This window comes from Python bivittatus, unplaced genomic scaffold (genome assembly GCF_059951505.1).
Source record: "Python bivittatus isolate LINGU-HERP-01145 unplaced genomic scaffold, Pbiv_v1 ctg000090_np1212, whole genome shotgun sequence".
NCBI classification, from domain to species: domain Eukaryota; kingdom Metazoa; phylum Chordata; class Lepidosauria; order Squamata; family Pythonidae; genus Python; species Python bivittatus.
Genome location: NW_028277046.1, coordinates 3,209,335 through 3,234,547, shown reverse-complemented (window position 1 = coordinate 3,234,547; position 25,213 = coordinate 3,209,335). Strand labels below are relative to the sequence as shown.

The 25,213-nt window shown below is 48.6% G+C and overlaps 2 protein-coding genes across 9 annotated transcripts in view; one reads left to right on the top strand and one right to left on the bottom strand.

The window, feature by feature from the left end:
• Window positions 1-1,543: 1,543 nt before the first annotated feature.
• On the bottom strand, window positions 1,544-18,847 carry CUNH1orf159 (chromosome unknown C1orf159 homolog). 8 transcript variants are annotated; one of them, XM_088136749.1, is made up of 10 exons: window positions 18,682-18,847; window positions 17,604-17,694; window positions 11,319-11,409; window positions 7,724-7,799; window positions 6,801-6,905; window positions 6,092-6,157; window positions 5,675-5,809; window positions 5,411-5,436; window positions 4,806-4,833; window positions 1,544-3,621 (listed from the first exon to the last, which is right to left on the bottom strand). In XM_088136749.1, the coding sequence occupies exons 2-10, from the start codon at window positions 17,651-17,653 to the stop codon at window positions 3,527-3,529; spliced, it is 672 nt and encodes a 223-aa protein (XP_087992875.1). In that variant the 5' UTR covers window positions 17,654-17,694; window positions 18,682-18,847; the 3' UTR covers window positions 1,544-3,526. The 8 variants fall into 8 exon arrangements, with proteins under 8 accessions (XP_087992875.1, XP_025021205.1, XP_025021204.1 ...); XM_025165437.2 differs by lacking the exon at window positions 18,682-18,847 and adding an exon at window positions 13,431-13,623 and having other exon boundaries at window positions 17,604-17,673; XM_025165436.2 differs by lacking the exons at window positions 17,604-17,694; window positions 18,682-18,847 and adding exons at window positions 13,431-13,623; window positions 13,995-17,581.
• A 3,740-nt stretch (window positions 18,848-22,587) lies between these two features.
• Window positions 22,588-25,213, top strand: part of TTLL10 (tubulin tyrosine ligase like 10) — an 89,251-nt gene continuing 86,625 nt past the window's right edge. The window contains exon 1 of the mRNA XM_088137006.1: window positions 22,588-22,722. Coding sequence (XP_087993132.1) covers window positions 22,588-22,722 — 135 coding nt within the window. The remainder of the gene's footprint in view (window positions 22,723-25,213) is intronic.

The window sequence follows — 25,213 nt, the reverse complement described above, 5'->3', positions numbered from 1 at the left end:
ACGGGATCGATGATACAAAAGCTGCCTGGGTCAATCGCTTGCGACATCCAGGCCAGGTAGGGCCGTCAAAGCGGTTGAACTCTTGGAAAAACGGGGCTGTTGATGGGCACGGCTCCAACTACGCCAAATGTCCATTTGGGGGGTCCAGCTGGCGTGGAATGAAGCTGACGGGCAAGGTTGAAATCTGTGACCAGCGTCGGGGAGTCTGATCGTCCCACCCATATTCATCACCCTGTTTTAAACCCATCTAAAGGTTTTGGGGCAGCGAGTTGCAGAAGCCAGCAGAATTGGGGAGTTGCGGGCTCCCCATCTGAAGCTGTTGCCACGCCAAGGGGACGAAACTGACCGTGCCACCCGCGTCCTGGCTGGGCGAGATCCTTGTTAGGACCAGCCAGAACGATCCCAAAAGGCATGCAAGCTTTGGGGCGCCCCAGCTTCCTTCTGCCGCCAAGAAAGGCGGCTTCTGCACTGTGCAAAAGGCCAGCCCTGAAAGGTGGTCAGCTGAGTGGTTTGGACCCTGTGCACCCAGACAGGACATCAGCCTGTTTTTTCAGCAACCGCCTTTTATCCCAACAGGCCCTGTTCAAGGAGGGCCTTGACTGGAGGTCCAGATCTCTTGCTCCTCTCTGTCCAGTCTGCTTTACCCAAATACAAGATCCTGGCAGGATGTCTCTTTGGGTAGCTGAAGTTCTCTCTTTAAAGTAATCCCCGCGGTCAGCTTCTCCCTGCAAAGCTGCATACCAGTTGCTGGCTTGTACCCAGCTCTTTCCCTAAGAAACAAGACTGTGAAATGTTCATTTTTGGGCCCAGCCTCACCTTCTGTGCTCCTGCTTGGTTTCCGTCCCTTCGTGGAATGGAAACTTTCCTTTGAAAAGAGTGTTGAGGGGGACTTTCCCGGCCCCTTCTCCCCCCGTGCCAAACTGAGATCTTTTTAGAGAAAAAGAAAAAGCCACTTTTACCCGTCTGAAGCTGGACTTTTCCTTTCCTTTCCTCCTCTTCTGTTTACTGCCTTTGCGCTGTGAAAACGGCAAACATCGCTCAAGCAGATTTAACCTGGCCGGCTCTCTGTCTGGGCTCGAGTTTTAATCTCTTTTTCTGACATGCTTCAATTTCTCCCAAGTAAGAGAGCAGGATGTCGAGTAAATGGCAACCTCTCCCAATCTGCAGTAAAATAATTTTCATAAACACGGGTCCTTTTGCTTCAGAAGGAAAGAATGTGCTCCCTCTAGGGGCCAGGGAGCAGCATGGAAAACTGACTGCTTTCCTTATGATGCCGTGAGCTGAAAAAACTGGATTTATGCATGAACATGGACATAGCCATTTTGAGAAAGCAGAGGCTGCTTTGTTCAGGCAGCACCAGGAAAGAAAGCCCACAAACAGCTGCTTCCTCTTCTAAAAAGTGATGGAATTAACTCTGATACTCTTATTGCTGCTGATACACCAGGCTTTTTGGCAGCCTCCAAAGGAAACCTTAACGGATCCATCTCAAATTACACCCTCCCCCCCCCCCCCCCGTGTTAGTAATTCACCAGATCAGTCTTCTTTTAACATTAAAAATATGTCAGATTCGGTGTGCTTTTATTCAAGGCAGAGGGAAGGGGGGAGGTGAAAGAGGAGGGAGTGAAAAAATAAAGATGTATATACAAACCCACGCGTTTTGCATTTGACACAATGGTGTGAAGGAATTAAAAAAAAGAAAAAGAAAAGAAACTGCAACTATTCCAGTGTTTTGGTTTAAATGGCTCACTTCAAAATTGTTCACCCTTTCTGCTGAAAGAACAAATCCTTTTTCCCCGCTGCAGATGGTGCAGTTCCGTCTGTGCACGACCGAAAGAAAAGTACAATCGTGGAATAAGAAACAATTCCAAACTTGCTATGGGTCGGAGATTCAAGGCATGTCCTTGGGGTTGAAACACGGTACCAGACAATGAAACAAGAGCTAAAAGTCTGCCCGGAGAGGAAAAAATAACCCTAGCTAAAACAAGCCACAAATGCACCAGGAAGGAAAGGACCGGCTTCGTGTGTAAGGAGATAGCATGGTTTCATTGCATAGTATCTTGGTCAATCAGAGGGAGTAAAAAAGAGGAAAAAGAATCTCAGGACTTCCATAGGCTCTTCCCAAGTCACTTTCCCCCAACAGGGATTATAAAAAGCTCAAGGGGAGGAAAGAATCCAAAATAATAACCATGCAATTTCAGTAACAACAAATACTACTCACATTTAAAAAAAAGGGAGATGAAAGATGCATGTATAGCAAGACTAGGGAACCTGTGGTTGGCCATAGGCTTTTGGATTTTATCTCATGAACCCAGCTAGCGTGGCCAATGCTAAGGATGGGATTTGTATTCTGACAACTTCTGGAAGGCCACAAGTGCCCAGGCCTTAACGGAAAGTGAGGCAAGGAGAACACAACATCCTTATTTAGCAAAAAGACAGAAGGAAGGCATGTGACTTCTACCACACCCGTCTTGTGGCCAGCTCAAACAGCTGGCAAGGGCGCCGACTGTTTAGGAATGGGTGCTGTGCTCCACTTCCTAGATAACCTGCCCTGAATCAAATCCACCCCCAAATTAAAAACAGTTGAAGAAACCCTTTACAGAGGCAGGAGGAGCAATTTGGGGCAATTTACAGTTGTTGATCTTCTCTGCATCGCCTTTGGGGAGTTCAGAACTTGCGCTCTTCGATTTGCATAAAGTCACTGAAGGAACTGGGGTTAGGAAATCTGCATAGGGTGCAGGTGGGGGGGAAGCAAGTTCACTTATGGGGAAAACGGAGACACGCATCGATCCGGAAGCTAAACCACCTACTGGGTTTGGGCCCCGCCTGAAGGCTCTAGATTTACTTTTACGGAGCAGCAAACCGAAGGCCAAGAGAGTAGTTCCAATTCCCCACCTTCCTCACTGCTGGCGAGCCGAGGCCATGAGGCGAGCTGCTGACTCCTTGCAGAACTTACTCTAGGCTTCCAAGGCTGGCTATGGGGGAAGACGGGCCTGGCCTGTCCGAGATGGGGACTGGCCAGCACCCCGAAGAACCTGGGGAGCAGGCTAGGGCTTTTCCAGAGGAGGAGGACCTTGGCTCGGTCCCTTCCAGATGCAAAGATAAAAGGAGAGAAGCAAACCAATGAATGCTCAAAAATGGCAGTGCTGCCCTGAGCTTAAGGCCTCGGTCAAACTATGAAAAATACAGAACAGGAAGGGAGGCAATGTGCTTTCTAGGAGCCTAGCCTGTATCTGAGAAAACCACCTCTGGGAAGCAGTGTGATTTCATTTCCCAAAATGCTGCCCGCCCGCCCCCAAAATATGGCACTTGAGTTAATCTCGAAGCATGGCCGCTTCCTCAAAGCGGTTCCCTCCGTCGCGGCTGAAGAAATCCCAGGTTGAACTTGCAAAGGGACCTGTCGCAACGGCTTGGCAAGCAGGAAGACGAACTTGGCGTCCCATCCGAGAGAGTCGCTCCGACCGTCTCTCTCCTAAGGCTAATCAAACTCCGGTGTCCCCATTTCGCGGGCTGGGACAAGCCTTGGCTGCTACACGTTGCTGACCCGAGTCTCGGCGGACAGGATCGTGCTGGTGCCGGAGGTCACGAGCGAACGCTCCCTTCGGACGTAGCGGGGTTTCCGGACTGGGGCCAAGAGAGAGAGGCTGTTAGTTCCTATCCTGAGTCCCATGAAAGAGGCTTAACATTCATTTTAGGGCAAAGGGGACTTTTTGCAGACTTCCAAAGAACTTTAGGAGAGCAGTCAGATGCTCTTTCACCCCTTTGGAAAACAAGAAGGAAAACTCTCCTTCTATTTTTACAGATTTCCCAAGCTGAATCGGAGGGAGGAGGCAGAGGAGGAGGAAAGAAAGAGAAGATGCCTTGGAAGAAAAATCAGAGCGCTCAAATATTCTTCTGACTCTACTAGAAGTCTGGGCTCCAGTTTGCCAAGAGGGCGCCCTGCTTTTTCCACTACAGGGAGTTTTTTATACGCAGGGATATTTCATCCCCTAGACCCCCCCTTTGCAACAGCACAGCCCAACCGACTGAAAATCGGGTCACTTGGCCCAATAGCCCTCCCTTCTCAGAAATATTGCACGGCCGATTCCCATATGCTTTCTCTTTGGACTCCGGCTTATCACATTACACGAAACCCCAATTAAAAAAAAAACGAAAAAGAAAAATGGGGGGGAACACTTGCATTTTTAAAATGATATACAAGGAGGATACAATATTTTGATTTGGAAAACAAGGGCTCCCTAGGGACGGCTCCACATGCTTATTAAGACAATTTTGCCGAGGAACAGGAGGTGGGAAGAAATCCTGTCCCCCACTGTAATTATTTTTTCTGCTCCAGCCGCCCGCCGCCCGAAGCGCCGTGTGCGTCTGCAGTCTGCAGAGACCAAAAACAAGCCACCTGGGATTTATTCAGGCAGACTGAACTGTTGGAGGCACCCCAGCGAGGCGAGCTGAAAAACGCTTTTTTCAAGCGCACCCGTAAAATCCTGTGTGGCTCAGTCTGTTTTGAAAGCCTCTCTCCTGAAGGGCCATTGCTGTTCAGGGCGGTGGAAGTGGGGAGAGAACCATTACCAGGGACTGGGCGAAGAGCTGCTGGGTGGTGAGAGGAGATTTCTTAGGATAAAATGGGGGGGGGAAAAATCAGACTTCCAAAGCCAACCAGGATCCCTATCTTCCTTTGGAATAGCTCGTCTGGATAAAAAGCAAGGGGTTTTTCCTGCTTAAATACCCTCGTTGCTGGTGACACCTGGATAAGGCATTTTGCACAACACAATTCAGAGAAAGAGACGTGGAGAGAGAAAAATCCTTACTTGAAGAAGGTGGGGATAACATGGATGCCTAAAAATAGAAAATAAAGATGAAGTTTGGTACAAGGGAGCCTTCCGTTAAGATAAACCACCCCCCTGCCCTAGCTTCTCAGGAAAATTGACAGCCGATTCTACCCGTAATGGGAAGATCTATGGGGAATTCATCCCTTAATTTCTCATTGGGACTGGGTTATCTAGACCAGTTTTTCAAATTCGGCAACGTGAAGATATGTGGACTTCAACTCCCAGAATTCAGTTCCCAGACTTCGATTCCCAGCTGGCTGGGGAATTCTGGGAGTTGAAGTCCACGCATCTCCACGTTGCCGAATTTGAAAAACGCTGGTCTGGACATTCCCTCCAGCCCTCTAACGAGGTTTGGGGACGCCCAACACCCAGTTTTGCTCCGTGTCTTGCTCAGATTGCAACACACCACCCTCTGAAAAAACAGGTTTGCTCACAGATCAGAGGAAAGTGAGCAGGAAGGGGCCACCTGGGGCCTTCCAGACAGTGGGAGCTTCACCACCCATCATCCTCATCCACCTTCTTGCCTCATGAGGCTTTGCCAGATCTCAGAAATTCACACTCCTGACCGACGGATTCATACTTACTGATTCAGCAGACTGTACAATGGACCCTGGAAAACACAGAAATGGATAACAAAAGAGTGTATCGGAAGTCCATTTCGATGATGCGCACCGACCTAAAAGTGCTCCCTCCCCACCAAGGGATTTGTTTCTGGAGAGCCTGCGAGGATTTCCGGCTGGATTAGGGGGCCAAGGAGAGGAATTTGAACTCCTTTCCTCCACGAGAACTGCTGGCCATCACATTTTCCCCCCGAGGCTTGAACTGCAACAGCTGCAGGTCCAGCTTACCTTTGCTTCTTCGATAGAAGAGATTGGGGAGTTTATTGGCACGTTTGAGGTAGAAGAACGACGCAACACACAGGATAAGGAAGAGGCTGATCAAGAAGGTCCCAAAAATGAGGGAAGCAGCTACTTCTGGACCTCCTATAAAAACCACAGAAGGGACTTCTGTTCCCAACGTTGCAAATTAATCCGGAATCTAGCGGTGGACCAGCAATTTGCTCATTCCAACAAAGCCTTGCAGGAAACAGTCTTGCTGACCCCCGATTCCTGCCCCGGAATGTCCTTTTTTTTTTTTTTTTAGAAAATCAGCGGCTTCTTAGCTGGGCCCTAGAAATTATTCCCAGAAGCTCAACCCCACGGTGCCTGGAAAACACCCTTGTTGAGAACCAAACCCCTTCAGACAGTCTCTTCAGGGTTACTCACCAACATTGAGGGTAACTGGAGTTGTGGCAGTTATGTTGGTCAAAGGATTCACTTCCCGGGCAGCACCTACAAGGAGCCAGAAATTTGGGGGAGAGGGAAAGAACGAGGTATGTTCAGAGCACGGCTGAATGTATCCCGCACCGGTTCCAAGACAGAAGGCTTGAATTCATTATTTTCCCCTGCTCTGATTTTGCCGTCATCTATTCAGGCACAGAGCGAAACCATCACAAGCTACTTCTTGTTGCTGGTTTTTTGTAACAGATATGAGCAAAGGGACGAACAAGAATGAAAGGTCTTGGGATGTTTGGAGGCTCAGAATATCGCACGTCTTCCTACAGTCCTCCCCACGAGTCAAGCCGGAATTCGTATTCCTACAGTTGCAAAGTTGGAAGGAAAAGGCAGAGGCTGGGTGCCGAGAATTGCTCATCAAAGACCGCCACCAAAGAGTGGGACCAAGGTAGGATATGAATCAAGGGGCTTCTCAGAACACGTCAAATCAACAAGGGGGTCTTCACCGTGTTGCCCTCTTCTAAAAAAAATGAGGACTAGGACCTTGGGCCATTTTCGTCCCAGGATCCTGAGCCTTCGAACGCCTCTCTGGATTGGGAGGGGAGGAAGCCAGAAGAGCATCTCCCGCAGGGCAGGGCAGAGCATCTCCAACTCGGCCCCAGCGGGGAAGGCCAGAAGACGAACCCCATCCGCGACTCACCATTTTGGCAGTCCGTCAGGTTGTACACCGGAGCTGCGGGGAGGGTTTCATTCTCACATTTCACGCAGCTGCTGCTGCCATCTGCGTTCCACCGCCTGTAGCAGCCTGCGTGGCGTGGCGTGGAAGAAAGACAGACAGACAGACAGAGGACTGAGCAGAAGCAAGCAGGAGTCCCCTTTCACACCCAACCGAGCATCGGAAGAATCCGACCTCGGAGTCCCCCGGCCTTCTGCAAGGCCCTGAGTTCATCGCCTTGTGCTGAGAACCAGCCCTGCAGCCTTTGGGGTCCGGGAAACTCAAGTGGAAGAGCCCTGGCGGAGACTTTTTGACAGCATTAAAAAGACAAAAGGGAAACAGAGCCAGTTCTCTTTTTTCTCTTTTGGACAAGTTAACCCTTGGAAGATACGGAAAATTAAAACGTTGGCTTCGCCAGCGTCTGTTTGACCACAGGGCCCTTAAACGCCAGCCAGTGTTCATTTCGTTACAGCGTTAAGCCGGAGAGAAAGAGGAGGCGGAACCCGTCGATCTGTAGTTTTAAGACAAAGCAGCTTGGCATTTTGCAATAATGAAGCGGGAGGTGGCAAAATCAGCCAGAAGCACATAGAAGGGCTTGCCAAAAATAACTAAAAAAAAAAAACTCTGTATCACCTGAAGCATTCTTTTCAATCCAGATCCCAGGAGGGAGATTTTTTAATAGTAGTAATTTTTTAAAAAGGGCGAGGAAGCTGAGACAGAGTAAGATTTTCACGACAACTAGTGGTTGGGATGCTTAAAAGCCATGTCTAGAACCTGCAGCCTCCTTGCTGTTGGAAAGGAGACCACGGGGAAAGCCAGCTGTCTTTGGGATCAGCTTGTGCCAAGTGTGAAAATGCTCCCTTGCCACCCTCTTTCTTAGCAGCTCCCAACCATCACTACCTACTTACCTGGAGTGCACTGGCTGTTGGCAAGACAGGTACTATTGGCTTCCATTGTATCGATGCAGCATTCTGCTTCAGATTCCTAGCGGAGGGGCGAAAAAAACACATTTTCCCCACATTCATTTTCCTGGAACCCTATTTTTCAGTCTCTTGGCACCCAGGAGAGCCCAGAACCACAAAGCAACTCCACTTGTGTGACACCGCCTTGTTCAAAGCACAGCAAAACCCAAAATACATGATAGAACAGGCCGCAACTGCACTTGGGGGGAAGAAAAACGACTTGCCACCTGGTGTGAACTTTCCATCCTTACAATCCTGGCCCTTTGCCTCCGAGGTCAGCTCAGTTAGCTTTGTGATAGAGAGGCCAGCCTGATTCTCCAAAAAGGCCCACCTGGCCGGAAAGAGAAATGCAAAAACGGAAGAAAAAAAAATCCCCTTTTTAAAAACCGCCTGCTGAAGCTTGTCAGAGCTCCTCTGCGAATCGAATACCCGAGAAGCGCCCTCCGCATTGACAAACTGTTCATTCGGTGCCTGCCAGAACATCTCAAGCAACACAGCAGCCTTTTGACGGGCACAAAACTGTCAAAACAAACCTGTCTGGTTCTTGTGGCTGACGATGGCAGGTGAACACATAGCTCCAGAAAGCATTCTGATGCGCCTGCAATAATCTATTCCTTCCATCATTGTTTAATGAGAAGTTGGCCCACACTTGCGCCCCAGCATCCTTCTAGACACCCCAAAAAATGGAGAAGGGTCAAGGGGACCTGTTGACTCTACTGGTTTCTCCTTCAGCCCTTTGGGAAAATATCTGCCCCGCTGGCCTGTGGGACTCACGGACCCTAGGGAGAGGCCCCGGTCCACTTCAGGAGAGCTGAGATTCATGGCCAGCCCCAAGTCAGTGTTCACTAGCCATCAGTCTCTGGAGATGATGGTTAACAGAGGTGGTAGCAGATTAGAGCTTCATCTCCCCGGGATGCAACTTTAATACGATCTCTGCTCGGAGCAGACAGGATGATCCGTCAAGCCCCCCGTAGACCACATTTCTGGGACTAAAGCTGCTAACGGTGCCGAAATGCAGCTAGCATCTTTCAGGCCAAAAGCTCATCTATGCCAGCTTTGGTGGGAGGAATCTCTGCAGGGGGAGGGAAAGGGTTGGACATCCCCAAGGTCAGGCGCTCCAGCTATTTCGGAGTCGGAACAGACTGGGGCAGCCTATGCATTTCATGAATAAATCATTCCGACCCAGGAAGACTTTCCCACCAAAGGGAAGACTCATCCAGATCCGATCTTTAGCTGAAAGTGGCTTGTTTTTGACTCCCTGCCCAGAATCATTTGGCTCGAAGCCACGCCAGCAAGTGCACTACGAACATTTAAAAGCGTATGTCTTTTCTTACAAAGTACACTGCTCTGGGCATAAAGCAAGTGGCCGCCCCTCGTTCCACTGGCGTTCCAGTTTGAAAGCTTTTTTTTCCTTTTTTTTTTTTTTACAATCTGGGCCCACGATTCCCAGAGGGAACATCTTGGTCCTGCCTGTTCGTGAGGTCTGCGGCTGGCGAGACTCCAAGCACCGCAGTTATCAAGATTGGTGGGATCGATCCAGAAAGCCGGCCCTTTTAAATGAGTTGTCAAGACCACAAGCACCCCAATCTCCAGCCAAGTTTCGAGGACAGAGTTATTGTCTTCCTGCCAAGGACTGGTTGCGGCGATGCTTTAAGGCGTGGCACTCTTTGGCAGTATTTTCTTTTCCTTGAAGTTGTAACACGCCGTAAGGACGGCTGCTGAAAAGGATTTATCAGCTGCGCACACAAAGAATCCTTCAATTCAGACATGGTACTTGCCACCAGCTCTGGATTTTGGATTTCAAACCGGAGAGCTGAGATCTAGTTGCCTTTCCCGGGAAAATATTAAAAAGGGGGAAAAAATTACTTGACGAGCATTTTACACATGGATGGGGGAGTGAATAAAGACCTATTCCAAGTGTGTTCCTTGGTGATGCAAGAAGAGATCGTATTTACTATCAGATTTTAATTGCTGCTTAAAAGACAACACTAGCTAAATTAGCTAAAGTAATTTGTGTTATTCTGAACTCGACTGTGCGCGCCAGAAAAGAGCCATCTCATTTTAAAAATCGTGAAACCAGCAATAAAGCCTGACTCGGATGCTTCTGAATCTCAGGGCGTGATTTTGGCTAAAGCCTCTCTCTGGTTTTGTCCAAGACACAATTCCTCGCTCTACCCAAAAACCACAACAGTCAGACATTGGGCCACAAATGAGAAACCACTGAAAAATGGATCCCTGTCACTCTGAATTATGGGAACTGCAATCCTACACATCTGGAGGGCTTTGGGCTGGGGTAGGCTCACATCTGGGGAGTTCAAGGTTTGTCGCTGTGCCCTGGGCTCACATCTGGAGATGAATGAATAGACGGGGCATTGGTGCTGGAGAGGGTGGGCCCCAGTGGGGCAGATGGAGCAAAAACTCAGCTCTACCAGGCCAGGAAATTCTCACAAGGAATTTTTTTTAGAGAAAGATGAGAGCAGGTTCTATTCAGGTCCGACTGTAAGTTACCAGCTACGGGAATCCTTGCCATTCCTTGAACAGAAATCAAGTCTGCTCTGATTCACGGGTGCTCTAAATCAAGATTAATACGGCGAGTCACCTACGAGCAGGTAAAAGAGATGAAAAGCATGTAACAAGGAGTATAATTCAGCCTTGATTGGCTTTGTAAATCACCCTTGGAGCGATTAGGTCGGGCTTCGTCCGTCTGGAGGAAGGAGAGGAAGGGGGGATGCGACCTGCGCGCGGGAATCGAAAATGGATGGTTTTGAAGCAGCAGCAGACACTCTGCCCCATAGGAGGAAAAGGCTCCCTGCTATAATTATTATTACTCTTCCCAAAAAGTGCTGTGCTCGGGAAATATGGTTCGTAAGACCTGCCCCAAAGCCCCCAAACTATGTACATCGCTCTGCTTGTGCCGTGTAATTTATTCCACTTCTAAACCGTCACTGGGCAGAAAAAATAGGGGGGTATGACTCTGGATCCTTAGCCATCAGTGCATCATGGATTTCAGCGTTGCCCACCAAAAGCAAACCCCACTAACGATCTATATATCTTTAACTTACAATCAGGTCCCTTTCGGAAGAGGAATTTCTCTTTTATTTACACGGAGGCGGCAAAGGTTTTTGTACCGAAAGCCCCCTCCCCAGTAGAAAGAGGGCCTTTCTCATTCACAAATCCAGGCCGATCCCCTCTCCAGGCTAATATCCTTTGGAGGGATCAATAATCACAACGGGAAATCAGGATTAAGATGCTGGCATCTTCCAGAACCGTCAGGAGCATGTGAGGGTGGACAGCTATAGACTCGTAGCATCCATTGCTGGAAAACATGGCCCAACGGTGTTCCAATGTGGCTTGCTAGAGCCATAAACTTACCCAGGAGTAGTCAATGAACTCACGCAATGCGTGAGCCAACAAGCAAGCAGTGGTTATGCTACTTATAAAATTCCTGGGTCCAGGCTCCAGGAGCTAAACTGAACCTTTCTCCTTCTCTCTCTCTCTTTTCGTTCTAGATTTGGGTCAAGCAGCCACGAGCCATACCTACCGAGCTGTCGGTGGATTTGCTGGTGACTTCTACTCCGAGCACAGTTAGGAGGAAGACGCATGGCACCACCATGCCCGAGAGAGAGCAAAGTCTACAAAGGAAAGACAAAAAGAGTCCAGCACTCAGAGTTCCACCATTTCCACTCGGTTGCTCTCCTCTGACCCCGTTAATAACGGCACGGAGGCAGAACTGGAAGGACGTGCCTTACCTGGCCTTCGGGATAATGGAAATGCAAATTTGGAGACGCTGGGGGATGTCACTGCCAAAGCAGGGCAGAACATTTCTGTACCTGCTGACAGGTGTGTGCAGTTGCTAAGAAACCAGAAGCCTTACCAGTGGGTTCAAAATACAGCCAATCCTAGCCCCAGAAGGCAGGTTGGAGAACTCACAAATGGGAATGAGAGTGACACGGCCCCATCGGGGACAAAATGGCTTTGCTAAAGCCACCGGGAGCAGGACAAGAGGATCAATGTGAAATAGGGGATATAGGAAGGAAGGGCAGCGCATCCATAGCTTTTGTGGCAGTGCACGTGCACACCCGTCCACACGCAGCCCGGACACAACAGGCGTGCAAACGCAAGAGAAGTTTCTACTTTTACAGACTTTGCATGAATCAGGGAAGTAGGCCTTCTAAAATCCCAAGGGGTTTAAAAGTTCCCAGTTGGAATTAGTTGCTTTAGACCTCCTCTTCTTGTTATATCACACAAGCAATTTCGAGAGGACTGGAAAGCACTGGTTACCTGGGGTGAACGGAAATCTCCTCCAGGTGATCAGAGAGGGAAAGGTTTGCAAACACAGGCTCGCTCCCTCCTCTCCGGCTTTAGCACACAACTAAGTGACGTAAACTGAGTTACGTCTTGTAAACTCTGGGAACGATAATAACTTTTATGAACCCATTTACGAAGCTGTATTAAGTTCTAATTTGGCATGCACAATTGGAGAAAACTCCAGTAACATAAAAGCAATTTTGATCAAATTAAAAGCGGGGGGGGGGGAGCTAAAAGGAATCCAATGAAGTACACAGAACAAATTGGCTTTTTGATAAACCAAAATTGGAAAAAGGATATGCCTCCTTCGAGTGATAATTGGATGTCCTTCTCTCTCTCCCACCCGAAATGAAGCCTTAGAAAATGAAGAATCTTTTTAATCTCCAAAAACAATACTAAATATAACTTGTGAAGCACAGGGAAGGGGGGGGGGAAGCCTTTCACATCCATCATTTTCCTCCAAACCAAGCTTGCTCATTTATTCCTGGGAATTGATCACATCAAGAACCAAGCGGACGTATTAAAGGAGAATGAAGAACTGAAAGAAATACACATCTTCCTTTCTTGCACTTCAACCAAACAGAGACATCAAAGCTTTGTAGCCTGACAAGGTCCGGCACGCACAAGACTTTCTGTTATCTGGCATATCAAGCTGAGAGGCGTACAACTTTTATTTTATAAGCCTGTTGGAGAACCATTTCTTTCCTATAGGAAAAGGGGGGGGGGAACAGTGGGTCCTTGACTGCTTGAGAGTTTTTATTTTAACTCATTCCTACGAGTCAGAGGACAGTGGCTACCAAATCTGATCAGACCTACATCCGATTAGCACATCCGGGTTAAGATGGACTGGTGCTTCTCTAGGATTCAATTGCCAGTATCTGGCAGATCAGAGGACGGGCTGATTTTCGCAGGCGGCGAGTTCATGTTAAGCAGACCCTCTCTCTGCCATTCAGCTCACCCCCTTGGTCAAAATTAAGTAACCCTGACTGGACAGCCAGCAGAAATAGAATAAAATCAGGAATCGTGTTCTTTTTAAGTGCCGTCCTTGTGAAAGAGAAACAGACCAGGTGATGAAATAAGAGGGTGGCTGGGGAAAGGCTCTCCGGTCGCTCCTTAGGAGCAAGATTTCCGGAAAAGAAAAATGCTTTTCTTGGGGGGGGGGGAAACTGGCTGACCCCAATGTTGAATGAACCCCAATCTTTGAGCTTCAACATCATAGCGCTGTTAACTATTAATAATAATAATAATAAACAACAACAACAACAACAACAACACCCTTCCCTCTATCTACAAACCCACAGAAATCAAGGGGGTTACAAGCATCACCATGGATTGGCAAGCTCACTTGTGCATCTGCTACCGACGGCAACTATTCCCTCGCCACGCTTCCCTGGTCTTCAAGGAGCCATGGAAGAACCAGCTGGGGCCATGGGTGGGAAGATCAAGTAGCAGAGAGTTCCTCCGGCCCTTCTTGCCAAAGAGGGCGAGAGCCGGCCTCTCTTCCTCAGCAGGCGCCCGAGCCTCCTTGCCCCGGCTTCCTAAAGATATACTGTATATTAATGCCTTTATAATCAAATTATAATTGCCTAATTAGGTTATGCTTTGTTGGAAAAGGGGGACAGAGGAGAACCCCGGTCTTCCCAGCGGATGCCGACAGGAGCGTTGCTGAGAAGAAGAGATCGCTTCTTGGTCGGGCAGGTATTCGCCTGCAGAAGACCTTGGTACCTCCAGTTCAAATGGGAAAGGTAAGTGATGCCAAACATTTGTTTGTGCCCCCCATTCTGTATGGCACTAGATGATTAACAGTACGGCCTCGTGTACGGCCCGGCTGTGTTTTGTCAATATCAGTGGGAAGGGAAAAGATAACGTTCACTCCTTCTAGCTAGCCAATGGTCACTGTTGCTCGCACCTGCCCGATGCATCGTGCACCAAAGCTGGAATTTTAACCAGCCGACTGCCACGGTCCTGTTTGGGGACAAGGCGGGTTACTTCGCATCTGGGTTCCTTTTCTTTTAAACGAGCCAGGCTCGGCTGGAAAACGGGACGGCTGTCTCAGGGGAACGGCGGGCCGTCCGGCCGTCCTACTCATGCTCATTCCCTGCGAACGCTGGGCCGAAAAGCATCCATCCGTCTTCTCCGGAAAAGAAGAAAAATGGAGACCGGTCATGGAAGGAAACAACCGATGCGCCCCCGATCCTGGGGCTACTGAGACTGGTCTGCCCCCCCCTCGAGACTCCAATCACGTTCTTATCAACCAGACGATAGTGTTTCTGGAGAGATCTTTCTCTGCTGCTACAAATTACAAGAGGCTCAGAGCATCGGTTCGGTGGCTGCTCTGGTGGGAGCAGGACGCTGGATTTATCTGCGTTTACCGCAGAATTGATCTGTCTCCCTTCAAGATTAAGCTGCTGATGTTTTTATTCTGGCCAAGCCAACGTTTTTCTCTCCTTCAAGGAGTTGGGCTCGCCGGCCAGAATCGCTCTCTTCGAGTTTGGCCCCCGGTTCCCTGCTGAGTGCCAGGCTGGATTAAAACCTTGAATCAGAACCCCTCTTGCTTAGAAGAGATGCAGTACGAGAAAGTGTGTAAGGCTGCGCGCCACCTCTTCCTGGTTAACTTCCCTTTAAGGCCTCCTGGAGTGTGATGTCAAGCTTCCGTAGCATCTGGAAGAACTGGCTGTTTTCGAAAAGCGTTCCCAAATAATCCAAGCTGCCTCTCAATCAAGGATCGCCAGTTAGCACGGAGACATGATATGGACAGGAGTTGCACTGAGAAGACACCTGCTTCGACAACACACTGGGGGAAAGCACACCACACAGTGCTCAAAAACAAGCCCATTACTTTCCAGCCTATTTTGTGCCCAAAAGGCCATCTTATCAGGCTACTCTGCTGGGGCCCTGCTATCTTGGTCAAGCCTGCCAACTTCTCAGCCCCTTGAAGGACATTGTACAGGCTGAGCACGAGATCTAAACCAGGTTGAGGCTGGTATCTCACTTGGCCTCCTTGTTGCTTGCCAGCTTCAGAAGGTATACAGAGAAACGAAAGAAAACAGAATGCAGTTTTGCCCCCTAACAGTCATTTTAACATATACCTTTGTAAATCAGACCATTTCCATCCATCTTTTTCTTTTTTTAATAGTACATGGCACCAACGTAATTGGCGACGAAAATGGGAAAATTATTCCGACTGAGTTTTGACAAAGAATCACAGCTTCTGGTGCAAATGCTGCCTCCACGCTTCTCCCCAAAAGAATGAAACCCACCAGTTGTGCCGACATTATTGGGCTCTGCTTCCCGGCCAAGCTGCGTGAAAGCAGGGGTAAAGATTTCTAATACTTTAATAGTTAAGCTGATTAAAGAGGCAAGGCGATCAAAGGAGGCCATTAACCAGGATTGTAATGCAAAGAATGGCTTTTGAAGAGTCGTCAATTAAAAACTGGCAGAATTCATTCCAGGGGGGGCGGAATAGCTTTGTGAACCTGCGTTGAGCTAAAGCCGAAGCAGAGACCTACCCCTCTACCCCTATCTGGGCTGGTTCAGACAATCACGGCTTGCAAGCCCACTTTGCAACTATGGTTTGGAGATCACTGCTAAGCACCGGCACAAGGCCAGCTCTGTTGGTATGTGAGAGGGGAAGAAAAAATAACTGTCTGTGCAGGACACTCTGTTGTTCACTCTATGCTAGTGTGCGGGTGAAATGCACACCCCCAGGCCCTGTGAAGGAAGAGACCGCCTAACCCAGATTGGAGCCATTCTCAAGCCTTTCTTACACACTGAAGCTCCTGCTCCCTCCTTCCCAGCCTTCCATTCCTTCTTCAATTCCCTTTTGCACATGCTCGGCATCTCTCTTATCGCAGCAAGGCTTACATCCCCATGAATGAGCTGGATGTGCCCTTCGCCTCTTCCTCCCCATAACGAGACTCAGATCTTTGCTCAGCTTGTTCCTCTAAAAAGCGCTGAGCTTTTTGACCACACAATCAAGGAAGGCTTCGTTCTACGATGGGAACATCAAAGCCCCCGCTTTAGAATTCACAGAAAGGTTCCTTTTAAAGCCCCATCATCACACATCACAAAATGGGGGGGGGGGGGATCAATTAGAGAAAAGAATATAACTGATTGAATATAAATGTGATTTAGAATATAAATGGAGTCACTAGCTTCAGAACCCAGGAAGGGCCCGGAAGCTTCGCTTCTGAATCTTGAGAAGACAAAAGCCAACCTGTTCTCAAATCTTTCTATTTTTGCCCAAAGTTGTCAAAGGCACAGCCGAGCCCTCTCGGCCGCGCTGCTCTTCTTCCTTATTTAATGACACGAGGACCAGATTTGACGCAAGCCACTGGAAAGTTCCAGCACAACAGGCAGCTTAAAGCAATGGTTTGGCTCACAAAATCGCCTTGCCTTGCCAAGTTCCTAGTCCTCAGGACTAGGAGCAAAAGCGCAGGGGGTCAGTCAGTCAGGGTCTGCCCCAGCATGTGGGGCCTCCCTATAAAATGGTTCTCATAGCACTGATGGGGTGATGAAATAGCTGAGGGGGGAAAAAAGCAAAAAAAAAATTCAAGAGAAGCCGCAGCCCTTGATATCTTGGAAACGTCAGTCAACGGTTAGGAGAATTGGGGGGGGTCCTTTCTCTTCCAGCGTTTGGCCAGACTTCCAGAACCTGCCAAGCTGGTTATTCTGCCCAACTTTTTACTCATCGCATTTCTTGAGTCACTGCAGGAATGAGTGCAAAGGACACAGAGAGCCTTCCTCTTCTTCATGCTCAAGAAAAGCATGACGCTGAACGAACTTTGATTAAAGCAGAGCGTTTTCCCAGGACATCTGGGAACTTCAATTAAAACGATAAAGACTCTTGCTGTAGAGGGTTTAGAAACCGTTCGACTCTCTTGCTACAGAAATGCATACTGATTCCCCCCGCCCGGCTTTGGGCTATCGTTCGCTAAGTCCACAAACAGCTTTTCCTCCCTTGACGCCACCGAACAGCGTTCTTTGACCAATCCAGGAACACCATTCCCTGAAGGAAAAGTCCATTTTAGCCAGAAATTTGAAAGTTTTAGCACGCAGTTGGAAAGCCTCTCTTTTTTAGGTACAGTGCTTGATTTCAGCTTGGTGTACTGAACGGCACGCTACCGTTCCTTTCTGACAATCAGCAATGCCACACTGTGTCTAGAGACAGCTGACACAGCCACCTCGAGATCCTGCGTTGTTCTCCGGGGAACGTTTGTTCCTCCGGGTTTCTAGTCCTCATGAAGGCAGGGAAGAAGGACGAAGGCCCCAATGCCTCCGCCTGCCTATGGATTATCTGCTCTTCCTCCCCAACGCTGAAACTATTCCTTCAGCAGACCCAGCCGGCATTCCCCAGACCCACAAGAGGAAAGCGGATCGCTTGGCACGGCCCTTCCTCGCAAGAGCAAAGCTGCTGCGGAGAAGCAACCACCACAAACCTACAGGAAGTCTGGCGACACATCCTTTAAGGCGGCCTGTGGCTGAAAGGGCGAGAGAAAGCGCAACTCTGCACACTTACGTGGCCAACCGTACTTTCCCCCTCGTCCTCGTCTCTGGCGGATTTTCCATCGGCTTCTCGCACCTGATTTGCTAGCTCCTTTCTGAACGGGCTGCAAAGGGTCAGTCGTTCTTCAGCGGCCACTTCCTGCTTCTGCTCTTTCAGCCCAAACTAGGTTTTACGCCAGCAAAGGCGGCTTGTTGCCAGAAGCTGGGGCCGAGCGCTCCGAATCGCTTCGAGAAGGGGGACCCCTCACCCCCCAGTTTAAAAAAGAGCTAAAAATTGAACCCAGGAGGATTTCTAGAAAGGCATCCTCCAAATTAAACGTTGCCGAGGCTTTTAAAAAATGACTGAGCGGAGTTGCTGAGTTCCCAGGGACGATCAGAGGCTGAATAGCAACTGCTGGGCCGGGGTGGCTGGGAGCGATGGGAAATGTAGTTCCACACTCAGGGACCGCGCCAGGTTGGGCCAGACAGGCCACGCGTGGGAAACCAGAGGACAGCGGCCCAGGCCAAGCTGATTGGGGATGATGGGCAGTGTGGTCTCACCTACCCAAGAAGGAGACTTGAAGAGCCAAGCTGGTAGGGGAGGATAGGTATTGCACTCCCCCGGATCTGGAGGGCATTGCATCAAGGCTGGCTAGGAGAGGATGGGTGTTTTACTCCCACGGATCTAGAGGGCATGGCACTGCGAAAGGCTGGCGGGGGATGATAGGTGCTGGACTTCATACTGGGCCAAGCAGGCAGGGGAGGATTGGTATTGCACTCCTACACATCAGGAGGGTCTTTCTTAGGGATGGAGGGATGGGCTTTGCGCTTCCCCACGCCTGGTGGCGGGGCAGCGGGAGCCCCTCACCCTTGGGGGGCAGGGGATGCTGGGTGTTGTAATCCCACGCCCTGCAGCGCACCTGCGGGCGAAAGCGACCCTCCAGCCCTCCCTGCGGGCACCGGGGCGCCCCCCAAGGCAGGCGCTGGATCCCTGCCCCCATAAGCCACTCCGGGGACCCCCGCCGCCCCGAGATCGCCCGCTCCGCCGCCCCGATCCCCGAAGGGCGGGGCCGCCCCTAGCCCCGCCCAGCGCGCCCACCTCGCGGCCTCACCTGAGCGCGCGGGCGCAGGAGCAGCCGTTGGCGGCGGCCGCCAACCGCGCGACCGGCTCCCGTTCGTACCCCCCGCCCTCAGACGGCGGCCCTTCCTCGCCCCCGCCCGCTCTTCCCTGGGATGTGTAGTCCCGCCGGGCCCGCCGCGGCCCGCCCGCGCATCGGGCGGGAAACTACGCTTCCCGTCGACCCCCGCGGCGCGCGACTCACCTCGCCCAGGTAGACGCGATCCCGCCTGGCCCACTTTCCTCTTTCCCCCGCGGCGCCTCTCGGGAAATGTAGTTTGAAGTGGGACTCCATGCTGAGAGGACTAGGCCGCGGAGACTACAAGAACCAGAGATCCGCCCGGGCGGGGAGGCCATCTTGAGGTTGCTAGGAGACGGAGACGCCCCTAGTGCAGGCAAAGGGATCAGGTGAGAGAGAGAAGGGGGGTTTACTGAGGGGGGGGGAGGATCTATGTGCAATGTGTAAATGCCCCGTAAATGCACTTCAGCTGCAATATGCAGTGCATGGTTTAATGTAAAAGCTGGGCCTCTAGAATCTATGCAAAGCTTCACTTGAAAAGTATTGCGTCTGTGGTACAGCCAAAAGCATGCAGTGATCGATATGCATGCACGCCTGTCATCATTATCCTAGACATGATGCGACTCCAGTCCCACGCAGCCGCTCACCAAGACTGTGCAAGATAATAAGGCCATATGCATTCTGCCCTCCCCGTGCACGAAAGAACGGGGCGCGATAGGCTGTAATTGTGGAGCAGGCAATTATATTCCCTTTAAAGAAGATGAACCGTACTCCAAATTTGCAACGATTCGCTCCTCATCAGAAAGTACGGAATGGTTTTATTCCAGGCCCCACCAATTTCGTTCTTTCCTGAAAGGCGGGGTAGGTTTGGGGCTGAGGCGAGGCAGGAGATGCGACAGGGTTCGGATTCCTTAGGCCGCATCGCGCCGTCGATGAATCTTATGTCAAACGGGCAGCCCCCAAAACCAAAGAAATGAACAAATAGGAATAAAATCAGGCTGGTTAGAAACTCGGGGGGTTATAAGACCTCACATGTGTGGCTGACATTCATATGGAAATGTTTTCGGCAGCTGTTCATCTAAGCGAGGCCTAGGCGGGCAACAGGCAGCGTTTGCCAGCTTCTAGGGTTTGACCCGCAAGGTGCCACGACAAAGCAGGCCTTGACTCTGCTGGAGGGGGTCAAAAAAGTCACAAGGGTAGCCACGGTCGCACGATCAGAACCCTGTCTCTTTTTAGGGGTGTCGCGGCTAAAAGGCGAAGAGCGTTCCTCACACAGTCATGGCCGTCCTCTTGACTTTTTTGACCCACCCTGCCTGTAGATATGGCCTTCTACAACATCTGAGTGGTGGTGAAATCCTAATGATTTTTGCAGCAATTATGAAACTTAAACAGCAGCTCTGTGCAGAGGCTTGGTCTCCCCCAAACCCTTTGCCCTTGCCAGCTGAAGGTTGGACAGACAAATGTTATCCAACTCGTGCCTTTGGCCGCCCCCCAAATGCAAAAGGTTGGGAAGATTTGCCCAAAGGGGCATCTTGATGTGAAATTCTCCCGTCCCCGTTTGCTATCCCTGCAGAATTCAAGGCGGCTTTGATTCGATCCGTTGGTCTACTGGAGTGGAGACGGTGGGACAGGAAGGCAACGAAGAGATCAGGGTAATTCTTATTTTTAGGGATTATTCCCACAAGACAAGGCACAGCAAAAAAAGTTGGAGATATCTGTCCCTTAGCCTACTGCTTTTCTTTGTGGAGCCAGACATTTTCAGGGTTTGCTTTGGACACAGAGGGAGCAGAAGGTGGAGTCTTGGAGGAGATCTCAGAGGACCAAGGCCTCCACAGCCTCAAACAGATGACCCCTTAAAAATTAAGACCTCTCCCATGCAAAGTCTTGTATAATCCATAGATTATTATAAAAACTTCCTATTTTTTGAACCAGAGACATACACACAGCCTCCTGGAAAACTTGTATTGCCATCCACCAGTGGCTTGGAATCAAACAGCTGGTGCCATCAGAGACAAGGTTTCCAGCGCTCTTGTTTTTAATCTGTATGTTTGAAATCTCCTTAGCCAAGCAAGGAAGACATCTGTTTTCTGACTGGGTGGGTATATCGCTGCTAGTCTTCAAGTAATGGGGGGTCAGCCTCCTGCATGACATATCATTAGACTACAGCTCTTTTGGGGGGCATCGATGAGCCTGTGAATCCTAGTTGGAGAGAGACACCGCCTTTGCAATCTTGCATTTGCAAAATTTCTATTGCCGATGACTTCTTCACAGCCGCCAGACCTCCCCCCTCCCAATGTGGTTTCTTCCAAATCAAAAGATGGCCACAAATACCCCTAGATGGACTTTCAGATGGACTTTCAGTTGAAGGCCGGGGAAATTCAACCTCTGACTCTGCCCCCAATTGGGTGGCCCCGCCTGTCCTGTTTTGGCTCCTCCTATAACTTCTCAGGCTCCTCCCTCCCCTATTAACTTCAATTCTTGCTTGCTCACTGGACCAATACAAATGTATATTATATAAATAAATGTATGCATGCATTGGGCTTAGATCCTGCCTTATCTTTAAGTGTTCAAGGTTGTGACTCTTGATTTTACCATCACAACACTCCTGTGAGGTCGTGTGGGTGGCGGGATAGTAACTGGTCCAAAGTCTCCACGGCAGAGGGTGTCCCTGAACCCGGCTCTCCGCACTCACAACTACACCAAACAACTTTGAAATTTGGAACTCTCTGGAAGTTGACCAGCTCAACATTTTGTAGAGAGAAAGACCAAAAATTATACATATCGGAGCAAGGAACAAAACCTCTACAAAAATCAGAACATTGCAAAGAGCAGGATTTGCTTAATGTTCTGTTACATCGGCCATTGGCAAAACAAATTGAAACGTACTCCATTGGCGGAGAAAAAGTGCACAGTGGAAACGTTTGAGTTTTATTGAGTTTTAAGCGCTCTCCATGCGTAAAGGGGCTGGAGATGCTTTGAAATAACAAAAGCAAAACTCCACAGAAATAGTGGCTTGGAATTTGAAGAGACCCAAAGTCGTCTAAACTTAAAGTCCCTTTCCCCCACTTCTGCCTGCCCCACGGTTTTACTGTGTAATATTTGTGCCTGGCTATGTAGTTTAGGGTTTTCAAAACACCATTCAGTTCTCCAGAGAATACACCACGGCCGTTTTCCAGGTATTTTAATAAACTAGTCTATTGCTCTTGTGCTCGACTGAGTGAAATTTTAATTATCTGTGTAATGAGGCCCAAACTGATTTAAGTGTTTTTCTGCCTGGTTTAAAAAAACAAAAAAGTAGTAGTTTATTCCATTAACTTGAGCAGTGAACTTCTGTCCTGATCATTTCAGCCGCAATTAAACTACTATATTGCTGTTGCTTTCCAAAGGTCCTCCCCACACGCACCCCACCCCAAACTCACACATTTTGTGTTCTGAACAGCAGTAGTAAAGCCTAGATGTCAGTCATTGCCCAAATGTATCAGCAAAATTGTCCAGTCTTCTAAAACAATATTGTCCACAAGGTCAAGAACAAAGCAGGTATTTGATAAAGAACATGCAGGTATTTGATAAAACCAGGAAAAGCAGATGAGCAGTTAAGGTTAGACTCCCAAATTTGTTATTATGTTTTTTTGGTGATTCACAAAAAACATCTGTTTTGCAGCCATCACTAAGAAGTCCCTGTTTCTTGAACACTTCAAACTGATCTGGCTCAACAGCTGCTGCACAAGGGAATGTTAACATACTTCAAAACTATATGGTGAAATTATAAGGTTTTTTGAATAACCTGGATCCAAACTGTTTAGTGTTTACGGGGGAAGAATCGTGGTGTTTCCAACCTGTGAACATTGGATCTTTTTTTGCAGAGCACCGTTTGGAAGCAGCATGGAACAGGAGAGGAAAAGAAATTTCTGTGCCTTTACTGTGTATTTTGGAGGGGACAATGATGAAGAGAAGGCTCAGAGGGAAGAAACTGAGTCCATGCAGGCAGCCTTTGAAAAATTCAGAAGACAGCGACAGGTAAGGCTGATTGATTTGAGCAGAAGAACTTTGTTTAGTTCCTATGAAAAATGACCTGATTTTGCATTTGTTAACAAATACATTTAGGCCCCTATAAAAGGCCCCTTTTATAACCAGGTGTACAGCTGTAAAAAAAATCATATGAACGTTTGTAAAAGTAATAGACAAAAATGCATTCCATCTGAAGAAGGCGTGTGCAAAAATGGTGTTAGGTTCTGCAGGAACTGTTCACGGAAGTGTGTACGTTGGGGAAAACAGGCACAGAAGTGGATAAAAATGTGCAAGTGTGAACTTGGAAACAACCTGTTCAGGCCATGAGGGGAATGGGGCCGACTAAATTCAGGAGTGAGAAAAATGAGAAACTGAAACTGACCAATCCGAGGCGGGGAAGTGAAATTGGCAAATCTGTCAAACTTGGAGATGTAGATCTTTGCAAATGCGTAAAAGGAAGAAGCGGAGATGTGAGTAAATTTGAAAATTGCTAGCCTGGTATACACATTGAGCATCTGAAGTGTGAACGTTAATTCTTGTTAATAATCAAGTCAGACCCGTTGAAACTGTCTGGAAAAGCCAACGAACCTCTAACTGTTAATATGAGCAGAGAAAGGGAATTTATTCGGTTTTGTAGGATACATTCTTGACTGTCTGTGGCCCAGTCAGATTATACATTTTGCCTTATTCATTCTTTGTAGCCAGAGTGAAGAATAACCCTCTAATTTTTCCTGCTCTTCCCCTTTCATTCAACGCACTTGGTTTATTATCTTGCATTGGTCGGATTCAAGATGTAATATTTGTGCATTTCCTTTTTACACCAATTTGAGTTTGGCTGCATTGCGGGAGAGGGGATGGAAACAGACATTATATTAAACAGGATATAAACCATCAGTGTTGCTTTCGTCAGAAGTGACTGTTCCTACAAGGGTGGAGGGTTTATTTATTTATTTAGCATGGCGATTCTTAGTGCTTGAACGTTGCTTAACTGTTAACTAAGGTCTGGAAAGCGGCCCCGCATTTAAGTTGATCGTAACTTCCAAAAGCATGCTTTCCTTGGTTGCAAATAAAAATTAAACATTCAAACAGGTTGATCTCGAGACCCACAGTTAATGTACACACTGGGCCAGATTTGCAAAGGCCGACATGTGGAAATACCTAATTTATTCCATTGGAGAACAGGCTGACTATTCTCTTACGTTATGCTAACATCTGCTGCATTTTAAAAACCCAGGCAAGCTACTTTTTCCATTTATATTTAAAGAAAGCAGGTTTTAATTTGTCTTTGATGTCTCTCAGGAGGAGAAACCCTCGTCTCGGTGCTGAAAATTCCACTCGATACACAGAAATGCTAGGTGTTATTAAAATTAATGATTGTTTTCCTTCTGATAGATTTACATCACCCGCTTGCCGATTCAAGATCTAACCACAGCATTGTATCGGCTCAGGGTTGTACGTTTGGATTTGACTGTGTGTCTTGGCAACTGCCTCAACTTCCATTAAGTTCATGCCTTCATTAGCACTTCCTTTGGGGAGTTTAAGTTGGTTGGTTTGTTTTTAAATAGATTTAATAATTTAACCATTTCTACTGAGACCACCTTTCCAGAGCTGTTGTCGCTGGATGTGCAGAACAGACGCTGCATGTAATGAAAAGGGAGAAATGTGTTAGGGAAAGATTTAAAAAGCCTGGGTGGCGTGGATTTTTCAGCAGGAGGAGAAACCGCGCAGTGGGAGAATTTGCAGGCTCAGGAGAACACACAAGCTCTGAATTAAGGAAGAGAAAATGGCCCTGGGAGGTTTAGGATTAGGGGTGTGCATTGTTTCGAGGTCAAAATGGGGCGCCCTGATCTCGCCCCAAGAGTTCTAGCGATCCCAGAAGTATTTCGTGTTTGAATCAGGCGCTTCAAGTTAAAATGGGGCCCTTCTGAGCCCAGAACGCTTCTGCTAAGCTCAGAACGGCTGTTTCGAACTCAGAACAAGGTGCTTCCAGCCCGATACAGAGCCTATCGAACACAAGACGGAGTGCTTTGACCTCGAGACGTTTGAAATTTGAAATGTTTTGCATCCTGCTCGTTGCAAGCAGGGGGCAGGACATCCAAAACCATGATGGCGAACATTGTAAATGGGAAATGGGAGAAGGTGAAGCCCCAAAGAGAGTTCCAGTTTTAAGCATTTCCTGTCGCTGTTCTCTTCCCGGATCCTTGTCTCTGCGAGCATCACCCCTGAGCATGTACAGAAAGGCAGGCAGAGCTGTGGCATTCGGCATAGGCTTGCTCATGAACATCTTGGGTGTATTTTCCTATTGGGCTCATAAGAAGCTGCCAGTTTTACAACACGGGGTTTTCCTTTGAATTTGTTGCTTTTATCATGTCTCTCTCGGGAATCCGAGGAGATACCAAAACATCCTTTCCAGGTTGGGGTTAATTGCTTGGGGGGCAGCAACTGGTCACAAAACAGCAGCCTTCTCTTGTGAGCACCCGAGGGTCTCTCCACTACCGGT

What these genes read in the sequence shown, in the direction of transcription:
- CUNH1orf159 (XM_088136749.1), bottom strand. Translation starts at nt 17,653, where the DNA reads ATGGAAAATCCGCCAGAGACGAGGACGAGGGGGAAAGTACGGTTGGCC. An exon ending in GGGAAAGTACGGTTGGCCAC is followed by an intron (nt 11,410 to 17,603) that starts GTAAGTGTGCAG and finishes TTTCCTTTGTAG; the next exon opens with ACTTTGCTCTCTCTCGGGCA. An exon ending in CAACAGCCAGTGCACTCCAG is followed by an intron (nt 6,906 to 7,723) that starts GTAAGTAGGTAG and finishes CACGCCACGCAG; the next exon opens with GCTGCTACAGGCGGTGGAAC.